This window comes from Alligator mississippiensis, chromosome 4, assembly GCF_030867095.1.
Source record: "Alligator mississippiensis isolate rAllMis1 chromosome 4, rAllMis1, whole genome shotgun sequence".
NCBI classification, from domain to species: Eukaryota; Metazoa; Chordata; order Crocodylia; family Alligatoridae; genus Alligator; species Alligator mississippiensis.
In genome coordinates, this window is record NC_081827.1 from 183,368,119 (window position 1) to 183,380,536 (window position 12,418).

At 42.0% G+C, this 12,418-nt stretch overlaps 1 protein-coding gene across 6 annotated transcripts in view; it reads right to left on the reverse strand.

Moving 5' to 3' along the window:
• Positions 1-12,418, reverse strand: part of TRAF3IP1 (TRAF3 interacting protein 1) — an 81,146-nt gene that overhangs the window by 44,704 nt on the left and 24,024 nt on the right. For all 6 annotated transcript variants that reach the window (XM_059727160.1, XM_059727157.1, XM_059727159.1 and 3 more), the window contains exons 4-6: positions 11,036-11,179; positions 10,447-10,899; positions 6,376-6,441 (exon numbers count right to left, since the gene is read on the reverse strand). In XM_059727160.1, the coding sequence (XP_059583143.1) occupies positions 6,376-6,441; positions 10,447-10,899; positions 11,036-11,179 (663 nt within the window). The remainder of the gene's footprint in view (positions 1-6,375; positions 6,442-10,446; positions 10,900-11,035; positions 11,180-12,418) is intronic.

The following is a 12,418-nucleotide window of genomic DNA, read 5'->3' on the forward strand; positions in this document are numbered from 1 at the left end:
TCCTGAAAACAGGGACCACATTGGCCCTTTTCCAGTCCTCCGGGACCTGGCCTGTGCACCACGAGTGTTCAAATATTCTTGCCAGTGGCTGTGCAATGACATCAGCCAGTGCCTTCAGTACCCTCAGATGGAGCTCATCCGGGCCTGCCGACTTAAACGCATCCAGTTCTTTCAAGTGACTCTGCAGTATCTCAGGGTCAACCCTTGGTAGTCTGGCGCCCTGCTGTTGTCTCTCTACAATCCCACGGTGAGACTTGTCTTGCCCCTCATTTAGGAACACGGAGGCAAAGATCTCATTGAGGATTTCAGCCTTGTCTCCCCTGTCTGTCACCAATTGCTTTTGCCCATTCAGTAGTGGTCCTATACTGCCCTGGGTCTTCCTTTTACTCCCTATATATCTGAAAAACAAGTTTTTGTTATCCTTAACTTGGGATGCCATCCTTAGCTCCATGGTAGCTTTGGCCTTTCTAAATTTATTTATTGATTTATATATAGTCTAGGGTCATACCTAAAATGGCTGGTAACCAAAGTATTTGGAGCCACTATGAAGATATAAACTGAACCAACACCCACTAGCAGACTACTTATACAATTCTAGGAATCATTAGCTACCAGAGGGGAAAAAGGTCTCCACTCAAGAGAAGACAAACAACTTACTTGTTTTTAAAGGATATCAGCTGTAAGCTTTTCCCCTTTATAAATCCACTGCCACTGATGGCCTGATATTACATTAAAATGTATCTTTGGAATTCCTATTCTTGGGATTAATTCAAATTCACTCATTGCTTTGGAATCTTACTGGATGCTTTGATATGCTAACACAACCATATCACTGTAATTTGTTTGTAAATTATATAATAGCTCTCACTCTGTCTGTGTATCACTGTAAGCTATTCAGCACATTATTCAAACGGCTGTACCACTATTGTGCAAACAAAACCCAATTAATTTCTAACACGCTTTCTTGGAACAGTTGAAGAATTCCCTGGATCTTTCTCTCCCTCTCAAACCTGAAAGAAACGTCATTTGAAATGCATAACAACAACCAAGAAAGATCAACAATCATCAAGGCCCGTACAACTATGTGTTTAATTTGTATAGCTTATTTAGAAAATATCAATATCTTATTACCTCCTGATAAACTGAAGTCAGTAGGCTGAAATGTGGTATCTGCCTACTTTAGTTAATGCCACCTAGCTCCCAGCAGACAAAAAGGAATTTCCTATGGTTTAGAAAATGTTGACAGGTAAATTAGAAATGTTAATGTTTAACCTCAATTATATGAAATGATTGTGAATAACTGATACCAGAATCATACAAAACATAAATACTTATGAAAACCTCCAAAAAACAGCTCTATGCAACTACTGTCTTTGTTTCTCTCAGGGTAGCTAACTTTTCTTTGATCTAGTAAATCATTTTATTAGATACTCAAGTCATTTCTAATAGAAATTTTCCTTTGAAAGAAGTTCATTAGATGCAACTTAGCAGATGATTCCAATGACTAGTTCCAGAGCAATACAGCTTGTATGGCAATAACAAAAGTCACCACAGATGTGGACAAAAGTGACAGGATATTAGAAAGGGCTTCAGCCAAAAGTTACAATGGCCATCTGCAAACTAGAACATACTTTTTCAATGTGTTTTGCCTTAGGGGTAAACCAACATGCCTATCCAACTTCTTTAGCCACATTCATATAAACAGCACCATATGTTTCAGAAGGTCCACCTAAATCCTGGATCTCCTTTCTGTCAAAAACCTTTGACAAACAAAGTTACTTTTATTGTTTAGAAGAGAAGCAGTTATGCAATGGATACATCTTTTTTAAAATAAATCTACTTAGTAAAACTGGACCAAGGAAAATAAAAAACAAAAAAGTATAATTTCACTTCCTCTGATCACAAAGTGATGCAGAAAGCAGGGCAGGGTGGCACCTCAGAGAATATAAATTATTAGGTATCAAGGAAAAGCAGTTAATCTCTAAAGTGGCACCATGCCCTACCTTCTGACTGACTTCACACAAACACAGCTATCCATCTCTCTAAAAGCAATAAATAACCTGCTCCCAATTAAGATGTTATTTTTCTGATACATGTCTAAGATCATCTACTGTGTATTATCCAAATGTTTTCTTTTAGCTCCCACTGAGATTCTCTTTAATTTTGGAAAATTAATTATAGATACCCAAGCCATCACCACCATTAGCTGGATGACAGACAGGGTTTGTCTAGTACCAACACACAAGCAATGTCAAATGGGGGGAATTTAACCTGTTAAAGTTTGTGGGTATTTTCTCATCAGTTTTGACATGGGCGACTGGTGCCACTTTAGTCAGGGGGGCATGTGACCCACCCCATTGACAAGTCAGCAACTGGGAGGGGGTCCCCCATGGCCAATCTCGCCAACTGGGGGGGAGGGGTCCCCCCACAGCTGATTGCACCAACCAGGAAGCAGCCATGGCGCTCCCGGAAGTGGCCAAAACGCTTTATTTGGCGCTCCCACTCCCCAGCCGACACTCACAGGGGGGACACCGGTGCTCCTGTCTGCCCACCATGCCCATTGCCTAAGTGGGGAGCACGGCCTGTCTGGGGGTGCACCAGCACTCTCAGGGGGTGCACATGCCCCCCAATGCACCCTGTACGCATCACCACTGAGTTTTGAGAATAAATAGCAAGAAAAATATTATGCTTTTAAGGAAGGAAAGAGCACAAATAGAATCTTGCCTAGAACTCAGATCTTAAACAGTTGAGGTCTAAGTGAAAGCTTTACTGTATATTTAAATAGTTAAGATATTTCTAAACACAGTTTTCCAGAGGACTGCAATATACAAGACATTCAACTTGAAACTCTCCAGGCATCACAAATGAGAGAAGGGGGCCTCTCGCTCTCACCAGTGCTCTCACTGCCCACCTGCTGACACCCAGAATATGTATAATAGGAAACTGCCACACAAACCCAGCAGAGGCAAGTTCCAGACCCTCAATAAAGAAAATTAGACTGGGACAAAAAACCTAGTGTCTGGAGAAAGAAGGGAGAGAGAGACATGGATTGGTGAGCAAAGAGACATGGACAAGAAGCATGAGGAGTACGTGCCAGGTGTAGAAGCCAAACCTAGATAAAAAACAGGATGGGGAGAAGGACAGGAACAGAACTGGAGGGACAGGGCAGAGGAGGTCAAAATTTACAGAAAGAGAAAGAGAGAGAAATAGACAGAAGGTTGTGTGACCACTAGAGCAAAATTCATTCCAGAGTATGCAACAGACCCCCAAATTCTTAAGTGTCACTCTTGTTCTGCTGTCAGGAAACATCTGCACACCTCATGTGCCTATGTAACTGGTCCACAGCAAGGAACAACCTACTTCTGCAATCAGTAACTTCTTTTGCTCAAGTGGCAGAAGTCTATGTGGTGGACCTGAAGATTCTATCTTTGGCGATGAACCATGTGGGTGTCTATTCTGCCACACGGTAAAGTTTGCGTCTTTAAAAACATACAAATTTCATACAAAACATTAAGAACAATAAGGCTGCAAAGTGAAGTCCTCAAAAGTTAGGAAATACCAGAAGTAAGGCTGCCTTTGCAACCTTAATGTGGTCCTCATGTACATACACATTTTAAAACACAGTCTTTAATAACATGATTATATACTATTGTTTCCTTGTGGCCCCTGCTCCATTTCGCACAAGAGATGAATCTACTCTGAGAATCTATAAGGTTTGTGTAGTCAAGGAGGCTGTTCTCCATCAATCCCTTGCTTCATCACTGCACAAGTTGAAAGATGTATAATGTATGAGAATGAGGATTACAGGAAAATTAAGGGGAGTGTCAGGGTTAAAGGCAGCTGAATTCTACTTTGGAGAAATTCTAAGGATACTAGGAAAGTTGGTTTAATTTTTTCCAAATATAGCCACAAACTGTATGCTCCTCACTTCCTGAAGAACAAACATGAGATAAATGATTTGGTTTGTAGATGTGCTGAGCACTCACAACTGCAACAAAAAGAAATGGATACTGCTTCAATAAAGCGTTATTATTGTACTGAGTATTCGGAAAAAAGTTAGTCCCGACTTACTGAAAACCCCAAATTAAGGGTTCTTAGAAAGCCTTTGTTCCTTAGCTCCCTAACTGTACAATAAGGATGCCAACAAGAAGTAGGTTGTTGTTTATTGTGAAGCAGTTACACAGACAGATGAGATGCATTTTGCTAAATATCTGGTAGTGTAATGAACATTTTTTAAGTACTCAGATACCACAGGGATGAATGCCACAGAAGTGCCCACGTGCATTAAGAAAGACAAAAATTCTGTGGACATAAATAGCATATTAGCTCATCATTAAAGATTATCACAATAAAACTATATACAACCCTATGTCTGGCATTTCTTAACTTATGAGCGCTTTACTTTGCGCCCTTAAAGTCCTTTAAATGTACTTTTATGTGTAATATAGAGATACACAAGAAGCAGGCTTGGGTTCTAATTATACAACAGAGTCAAAAGCAGTAATGCTTAGGAATGTTAAGTTATTGTTTCCATAATGTGGTATTTCAAACTAGGAAGCAAGGCAACTTATTTTATTTTTAAATAAAAATATCCATTGTCCAAATAAAATCATTGACACAACATGATTTAGGACTTACTTCATTACATTATAATCAGTTATAGCCATGTGTCATAACAAGTGAAGACTGATCTACATAAAGCTAATCTTGCACTACAGCACAATTCAAATGATTAAATATCTAAAGAATTGTTTCAAAATGCTTGATAAACCATGGATTGAATTTTTTAAGAAAGTTAAAGTTCAAAAGATATTAAAGAAACTATGCAGTAAAACTAATGAAATAATGCTATTAAAATCTTTATACGTATACTTATGTAACTGTTTTTTGGCCCAGTTTTCCGTTATTACTACACCTGTTTTACAGCTGCAATGAAGTGACTTCAATGTAGTTAGGCCAGTTCTAAAACACAAGTAACTCCATGGAAATCAAGGCATTTATACTGGTGTGAAACTACTGCAATGATAGGATGATCAGCCCCAGTTCATTAAGATCAATTTCTCAATAATTTTGTTTTGGAAATATGTTAAATCACTTTGGGTGATAATCTTAATTCTCCATGTCCAAGGATTCACTGAGAACATTTTAATTCTACTCTCTTTCTATACTGCTAAAGAGGCGGCCATTTTTTCTACATAGATCTATAGTGCATGTTTTCATCACCTGTAGGCTAAGCAGTGTCTTCTATTATGTTAGTAAGAGAAGGAAAAGCATGCCATCTAAATTTAAAGTAATAAACCAAAATTCCCTGGAATAATTCCAAAAAGCACTTAAGAAAGGAAATGGAACTTTATTACACTAGTATATTATTGTGATGCCCAAGAGCATTGCTATAGTTTGGAATCAACCTAAGAATTTCCATTAGAAATCCCAATTTGCAGGAAGTTTAACTTGGCAATAAAAAATTGCTTCTGGCTTAAAAGTAGTTTATAAGCTCTCATTCCAAGTGCCAATATTTTGAAAAGTTTGGCTGGATTTTAGTCAAAGAATGACTATAAAATCTGTCATCCAAAATAGAAGACATGATGATGTCAGGAGTCCACAGACTTCCTACAGGACTACTGGTAGACTTGGGATTGACTAGTTTTATTTTTTTCTAATTTTTAGTGCTTTATCATAATTTAAAAGTCTCCATCTCTAAAGAAGTAGCTGGGTAGACCAGCCACTCCCAGAATTGTCTTCAGTCAACAGGAGACAGATGTAGACAAGATGCTTCACTAGTAGCAAGAGAAGACCTGCAGCTACTGTTCGTTCAGTGGCAACCAACTGGTTGACATCATACCCTCCTTCCTTTCTATTCAAATCCAATGAGTCAGCCCTCTAAGATGACTTGCATTACTAAATTAACATTTTGTAATAAAACAACATAGTACCTGTAAAAACATTTTTGTAATAAAAGAGGTTATAAAACCTAGAAGAAATAAAGGTTCCAAAACATATCTAACAACAGTTTCTATACAAATAAATTTCCCTTAAAGTGTCCAAACCCAAATATTGCAGAACTTAAAACTAAAAAGTGAGGCTCATTGATTTTTATCATCCCAGCACAGAGAAAATTTAAGAATGAATGAATAGCTTAAATAGGATGACTATTATTAGTCATATAAGAAATGTGTCATATGATTTAAGCTGACAGCACTTCAGCATGAAGACTTTGGAATCTTGTAAGCACTTTCATTCAATTTAAGCATGTTTTTTTCTGAATTATAGTAATCCTCATGTATGAAAGACTCACCAAAACCCAGCCTAACTTAATACATTCTAAAAAGGCAATACTTAGATATCTACCTTTAAAATGTCTTCTGCAATACTAACCTCATTGTTTGGTTCATTCTTGGTGTCTTTAGTTTTCCTTGCTCTAGTTTCCTCTGATTCTGTGGACTAAAATGAGACAAATAATTTATATCCAACCACTGTAATACTTAAGAATATACTGAATGACCTGCATTTGGGTTAAAGAAACTAAATACAATTCTGAGGGTGATAAAATTAGGGTTTTTTTTCCCTCTCTCTTTTTTCAGCTGACATCCTATAGATAGGGCCCTACTGAATTCATGGTGGAAGTAGGCTGAGGTGCAGCTTCTTTAAATCTTGCAGGTTCCCCCAGAGAATTAAAGATTCTTTAAATTCTGCAGCAGCCTCCCTGCTACTGATTGTGGAGAGGCCCTGCTTGTGGCTCACTCCTGATCAGCAGGGAAGTGAAACTGTGGTTTTAATTGTAACCCTGGGCACAACACTACCCGCACCCTCACCTGAATAGTGGGATCCTAGGATACACAGGAGCCAGTGACCCTGCTCAGCTCCCTGGGTAACTGCTGCAGAGTCCCCAAGCAGAGAGCTTCCCCTTACAATCACAACAACCTTGCAGACCATTATAAAACTATTTACAGAATGTATTTACAAGATAACATATAACTAATATAATACAAGTGTTACACGGCATAACCTGGCAAAGGTGGCTTCAGGGTTAATGATTCTTAGATGCACATTATGCCAGGGGAAAGTATACAAATTACCCACCATCAATAAGGAACCAATAAATAACAAAATTGATTAAACTGATAAGAACAGATTGAATTTTATTAGTAGATGTTTAGCACTGTGAATCCACAAAGATGACAAAAGCCAGTAGGGAAATACATATCGCCCAAGCAAGGGACTAACATAAGAGAGATGGGGAGGGGAATGCAACTAGGTTACAGAAAATACAACGTTAGCCAACTAAGCCTGGTACTACACTTGATCTGAGCCTTCAAGAGGCTGATACTAAATTGATTGTGTGAACAAAATGTTGCCGTCCCCAGAGGCTGGCTGAGTCATTGCAACCTGATAGCTGGGGAGCCTTGGGAGGCCCCGGGCTGACTTCCTCGCTTCACCTGGGTTCACTGGTGCAGTATGGCTAGTGGCTCTGGAACATCGTCGTCAAAGTCAAGTGCCATCGGCTTCTCAACAAGCAACTGTTGTGGTGGGCATGGAGCCATGGCCAAACCCCCGAGCTTTGATGGATGCCTTTACAGCTTGTAGGCTTTCAGCCTCCCTCATTTCCCAAAGCAACTACCCAAACGTAGGGGGATCCTCTCTTCTCCTAGTGAGGTTGAGATCCCTCACCAGTTGCTCATCATAAAGTATCCCTACCCAGAGCTGCTGTAAGCAAGCTTTGCCAGCCATCTCCAGAGTGAGTCCTCCTTGGGCCACTAGCTGCTGTTATACTTTCTCTAACCGCAGGATGTAGACTGAGGCTGTCTCCCCCTTTGAGTTGGTATGTTCTGTTAAATTCCAGAAACAAAGCCTCAGTTTGCACTGATTTCCCAAAGATGCTAGACAGAAGTTCAAGACACTGAAGAACTGATGCATTGGAGTTCTCCTGCTTAATCATTTGAACCACCTCAAAAGCTGGATCTCAGAGACTCTCCAGCAACCACCTCTGCTTTCTCCTCTTCTGAGAGGAGGGGGGGTGGGGGGAGAATCACAAGCCCGCTGCAAGGTGGGGGAGATACTCCGTTACGGGCATGTGGCACCTATTAAGCGTGGTATACCACCAGGAGATCCCAGATGAGCCCCCACACTGTAACCCTGGGCACAACGCTACCCACACCCTCACCTGAATAGCGGGATCCTGGGGTAGCTGGTAGCCCTGCTCAGGTCCCTGGGTAAGTGCTGCAAAGTCCCTGAGTGAAGAGCCTCCCTTTACAATCAAAACAACCTTGCAGACTGCTGTAAAATTATTTACAGAATTTCTTTCCAAGATAATATACAATTTATGTAATAAAACAAGTGTTACACAGCATAACCTGGTGATGGTGGCTTAAGGGTTAATGACTCTTAGATGCACATTACACTAGGGGAAGGTATACAAATTACCCACCATCAATAAGGAACCATAAATAACTAAACTGATGCACCAACTAATAAACTATCAGGAACTTATTTACACACTCAGTCTCTATCTTATATGCTCCAGGGTAACTGTGTACACTGCCCCTGGCTGGGTGTCTCAGAGAGCAGGACTGCATCTGTGTCCCTGGCATAGAAGCCAGGGGCAGTCCCTGCTGCTTGCATCTCTCTCACAAGCTCCAGGGGTCTCAGTGCAGCAGGCGGTGGGTCCTCCCCTACGGTCCCCAGCCACACAGGGTTTGCAGCAGGGTCTCCTCACAGGCAGCTCTTTTGTGTCTACCCTGGAAGGACTCCAAGGGGGGCAAGAGAGAGAAAGCAAGCCCTGTTTCTCCCCAGTGCAGCCTCTCCACGCTACCTCTCCAGAGCTCTGCCAGGGCATAGCCATGATGAGGTCCTTTCCCTGACCTCCAGCCTCTCTCTCTTCCCCTTTGTTCTTCCCCCAGGAAAAACTGCCAGGGCTCTTCCTGGGCTTTTGCTAACATCACTCTCATTCAAACCTTGCTGGGGTTATACATCACTCCTCCCACTACAAAGAGGGCTGCCTCCAAAGCAGCTTCACTCACCATCAGGGCAAATGGTGTTCCTGCTGGGTCAAAGTCCGTCTCCCCACACTCTGTCCCTCTTTAGGGCAGCCCTTCGTATCCCTTCAGGTGGGTCCATTTTTAATGCTGTTGCAGCAACATGGTATAATTTTTGCCTCCCTGCTGGTCAGCAGCAAGCAGCGGAGCTGCCAGGGCCCCTCAGTCAATCAGTGGTGGGCGGTAAAAATGGCGCCTCCCCGCCGATCAAGAGCAAGCCGCAAGTGAGACCCCTTCACCAATCAGTGGCAGAGGGGCACACAGGGGAACATGCAAGATTAAAGAGAAGCCTACTCCCACCATGAATTCGGTAGGGCCCTACCTACAGTCATTACTGACATAAGGCGAATCCTTCCAAGCAAACAGGAGCACTCCAATAAGGTTTTCCTACAGTGCAGTGCCTGTATAAAAACCCAGATGGCACCAAACATCAAAGGATGTTTCCACTGATAAACTGAACACGTAAAACCCAATAATAGATAATGTCTTTTTTGAACAAATTTCAGTGAGAAAAAGAAGACTCTAGATTGGGGGACAGGTCTATAAATTTGTTTTCTCACACAAAACAATGTTAACCTGTTCTCATACTTTAGATGTCCCTGATGTCCCCTAATTTAGAGTCTCAGGTAGAAAAAGTTAAAAAGTATACATTATCAAACACAGCAGATCTCATCGGAAAAGCTGTCTTCCAGGATGATGTTCTCAGGACACTCCACATACTGTCCACTCCTCATTTATTATAGAGGAAAGCTCTAGAGTCCTTCCCCCTACTCCGTTTTTGTAACATGACTACCACAACTTTCCTTTCTTTTACATATCATGCTGTTGCCAAACTATTTGTCTTACTTAGACAAGATTATGTCCACAAAGACTGGGTATAATTCAACATTTTTAATGGCTGACTTTTGCTTGTAGGGAGGAGGCTGGTTGCATAGTTACTTACAGAAACCAAAAGCCCAGGATCTTTAAGTAGAACACATAAGCCTGCAACTGAAATGCAAAGTGTCCTGGCACCTTCTAGGTTTTATTTTCCAAAGTTCTCCTCATCAGGAGTCATTTTTAATGGCTCTGAAGAGACTGGTATACCTCCTTTTAAATGTTATCCTGTAGCTGAAGTATGGAAACAGTGTTTGCACATGCACATTCAATCCTGATCAGTGCTAACCGGGACAAATAAAGTGAGAGGGAGAGGAGGCTTTGAAGGAACAGCCTCTTTTATTCATTATTTAAAAGAGCAAGCCAATTCTATAGTGAACTTTTTGTTTAGTGAAAAATATTGCCTTTGAAAGCAAATGAACTTGCTTGTGGTTAAGTTATTACATGATGTTACATGCAAACTTACTATAGATTCAATACCCACACAATAAAGCTGAGAAAACCATATGTTTCTTCCCCCAAATAAGATTTGCTTTACCTTTTTTTCTGCTTTATCTTTTCCTTGTTCTCTTGAACGTTCCCCATCTTTGCCACGTTCTTGTTTTTCCCTGTCTTTTTCCCTGTTCAGACCTTTCTCACGGCCTTTATCCCTGACCTTCGTTCTGTCCTTTTCTCGTCCTCCATCATTTTTTCTGTCTCTCTCCCGTCCTTTATCATGGTCCAGGTCTTTCTCTCGTTCAGTGTTGCCTTTTTCTTTGTCTCTACTTTTTTCTGTTTCTCTTCCTTGCTTAGCTGTTCTGTTTTTGTGTGCGTCTCTCTCATGTTTTTCACCCTCCTTAATATTGTCCCTTTCCAGGCCTGCGCGTCTGTCATTATCTTTATGCTTGTCACTTTCCTTTTCCCTTTGCCTGCTCTCTCCATCTTTCAGTTCTTCTCTAGGTTTTCGCTCTCTGCTTGTGCTTCTGTCTTTTATTTCAGAGTCGCCTCTGCTCTAAAAACAGAGAGTTAAAAATATGATTACAACTAAAGTTCTGAGGCAGGTATACTATTATACAGTATTTTCTATCCAAGAATGGAAATCTAAAAAAGTATAGTAATTTTCCCCCAAAAAAGGATGCAAAATCCACCTCTTTATCTTTATGGCTTTTTTGTTCTTCTGCCCTGGATTCTCTATTTTCTTTGTCTTGAAATTTAGAAGAAGATGGAGTTTTCCCCTTGATATCAGCTTTCTCCCCAGCAAGGACCCTTTTCACAGCATCATCACTGGATAACTACAAGTGGAGATGTAAAAAAACTAGTCAAATTAAAGACAATAGTCTGCACCAACCTGTTTCTCAACCTGTGGGTTGCAAGAATATATGAAAGGGTCACAAACAAACTTTAAAAATGGATTCTCCTTTAAAGGAGAAAAACACGGGAAACCACAGGTTTCCCTTTGCAGGCTGGCAAGGGACTGCTTGGGGCTGGGGGGAATGGGAGGAAGATGATCAGGCAGGAGGCACCACATGCATGTGGTGCAGACATGCATGCAGCAGCCAGGCAGTATGGGAAGCTGGTCCTGCAGCTCCCCACAGATAGGTCTATGTGGTAGGTGGGGGCACAGGCAACATGTCAGGGGAGCACAGGGGGGCACGCTGCCCCTAAGATGTGTGTGGCCACAGCAAGCACAGGGCTGCACTGGCCAGACCAGCACAGGCAAGAATCACCTCCACTGCCCAGCGGGCAGGACCCATTATGGGAGGACAAATGGGGAGGTAAGACTCATTGCTCCCGCCACCACTTGGACACCTGTGACAGCCATGCCACCAGCAACACTAGGAGTAATGGATGGGAGCGGAGGAGAGCAGTTCCTTCTGTGCGGGCCGGGGGCGATCCGGGCCCTTTTGTGCACACGGGCCGTGGCCAGCAGCCCAGGCACGCGGGGTCAGAGAAGACCGGAGGCGAGCTAGAATTAGTTACGGACGCGTAGTGGTTGATTTAAAGATTGTTTACTTACACCAAAGATGGTCGTGGTGTAGGCTGGACAGTCTTCCAGGTACAGCTCCGCTTAAATCCTCGTTAGAGGACTACGACAAATTCGTTCTTTCCCCCGGAGTTGTTGAAGCTCCGTGGGTTCAGTAGTTTCTCGTACAGGAAGGGATACGTCTAGGAATCTATCGGCGACGGGGAGAGGCCAGAGGCTGTTCAGGCCTCTGTTGCCTTTTAAGAAATGCGTTGGGTCCGTAAGGATCCGCAGCGCTTGGAGATCTTCACGCAAGGTGAAGGTTTTCTTTCTCTCTCTCACTCCGATTTCTCTCCAACTTGGGTGGAAACCACCCAAGCTCTTTATACGGCTAGCAAGCCAATCGCTAGCCGCCATGTGTGCATATGTTAGAACCGGCCAATAATGTGGCACGAATTCTCATACAAATGGCGGGAACTCCTTGCACCAAGCATTTTTTAGATGCAAAAGAAATGCACCATGCAAAGAAAGCTTCAAATTGGCGGGAAATTCTCCGTTGCACCGGGGT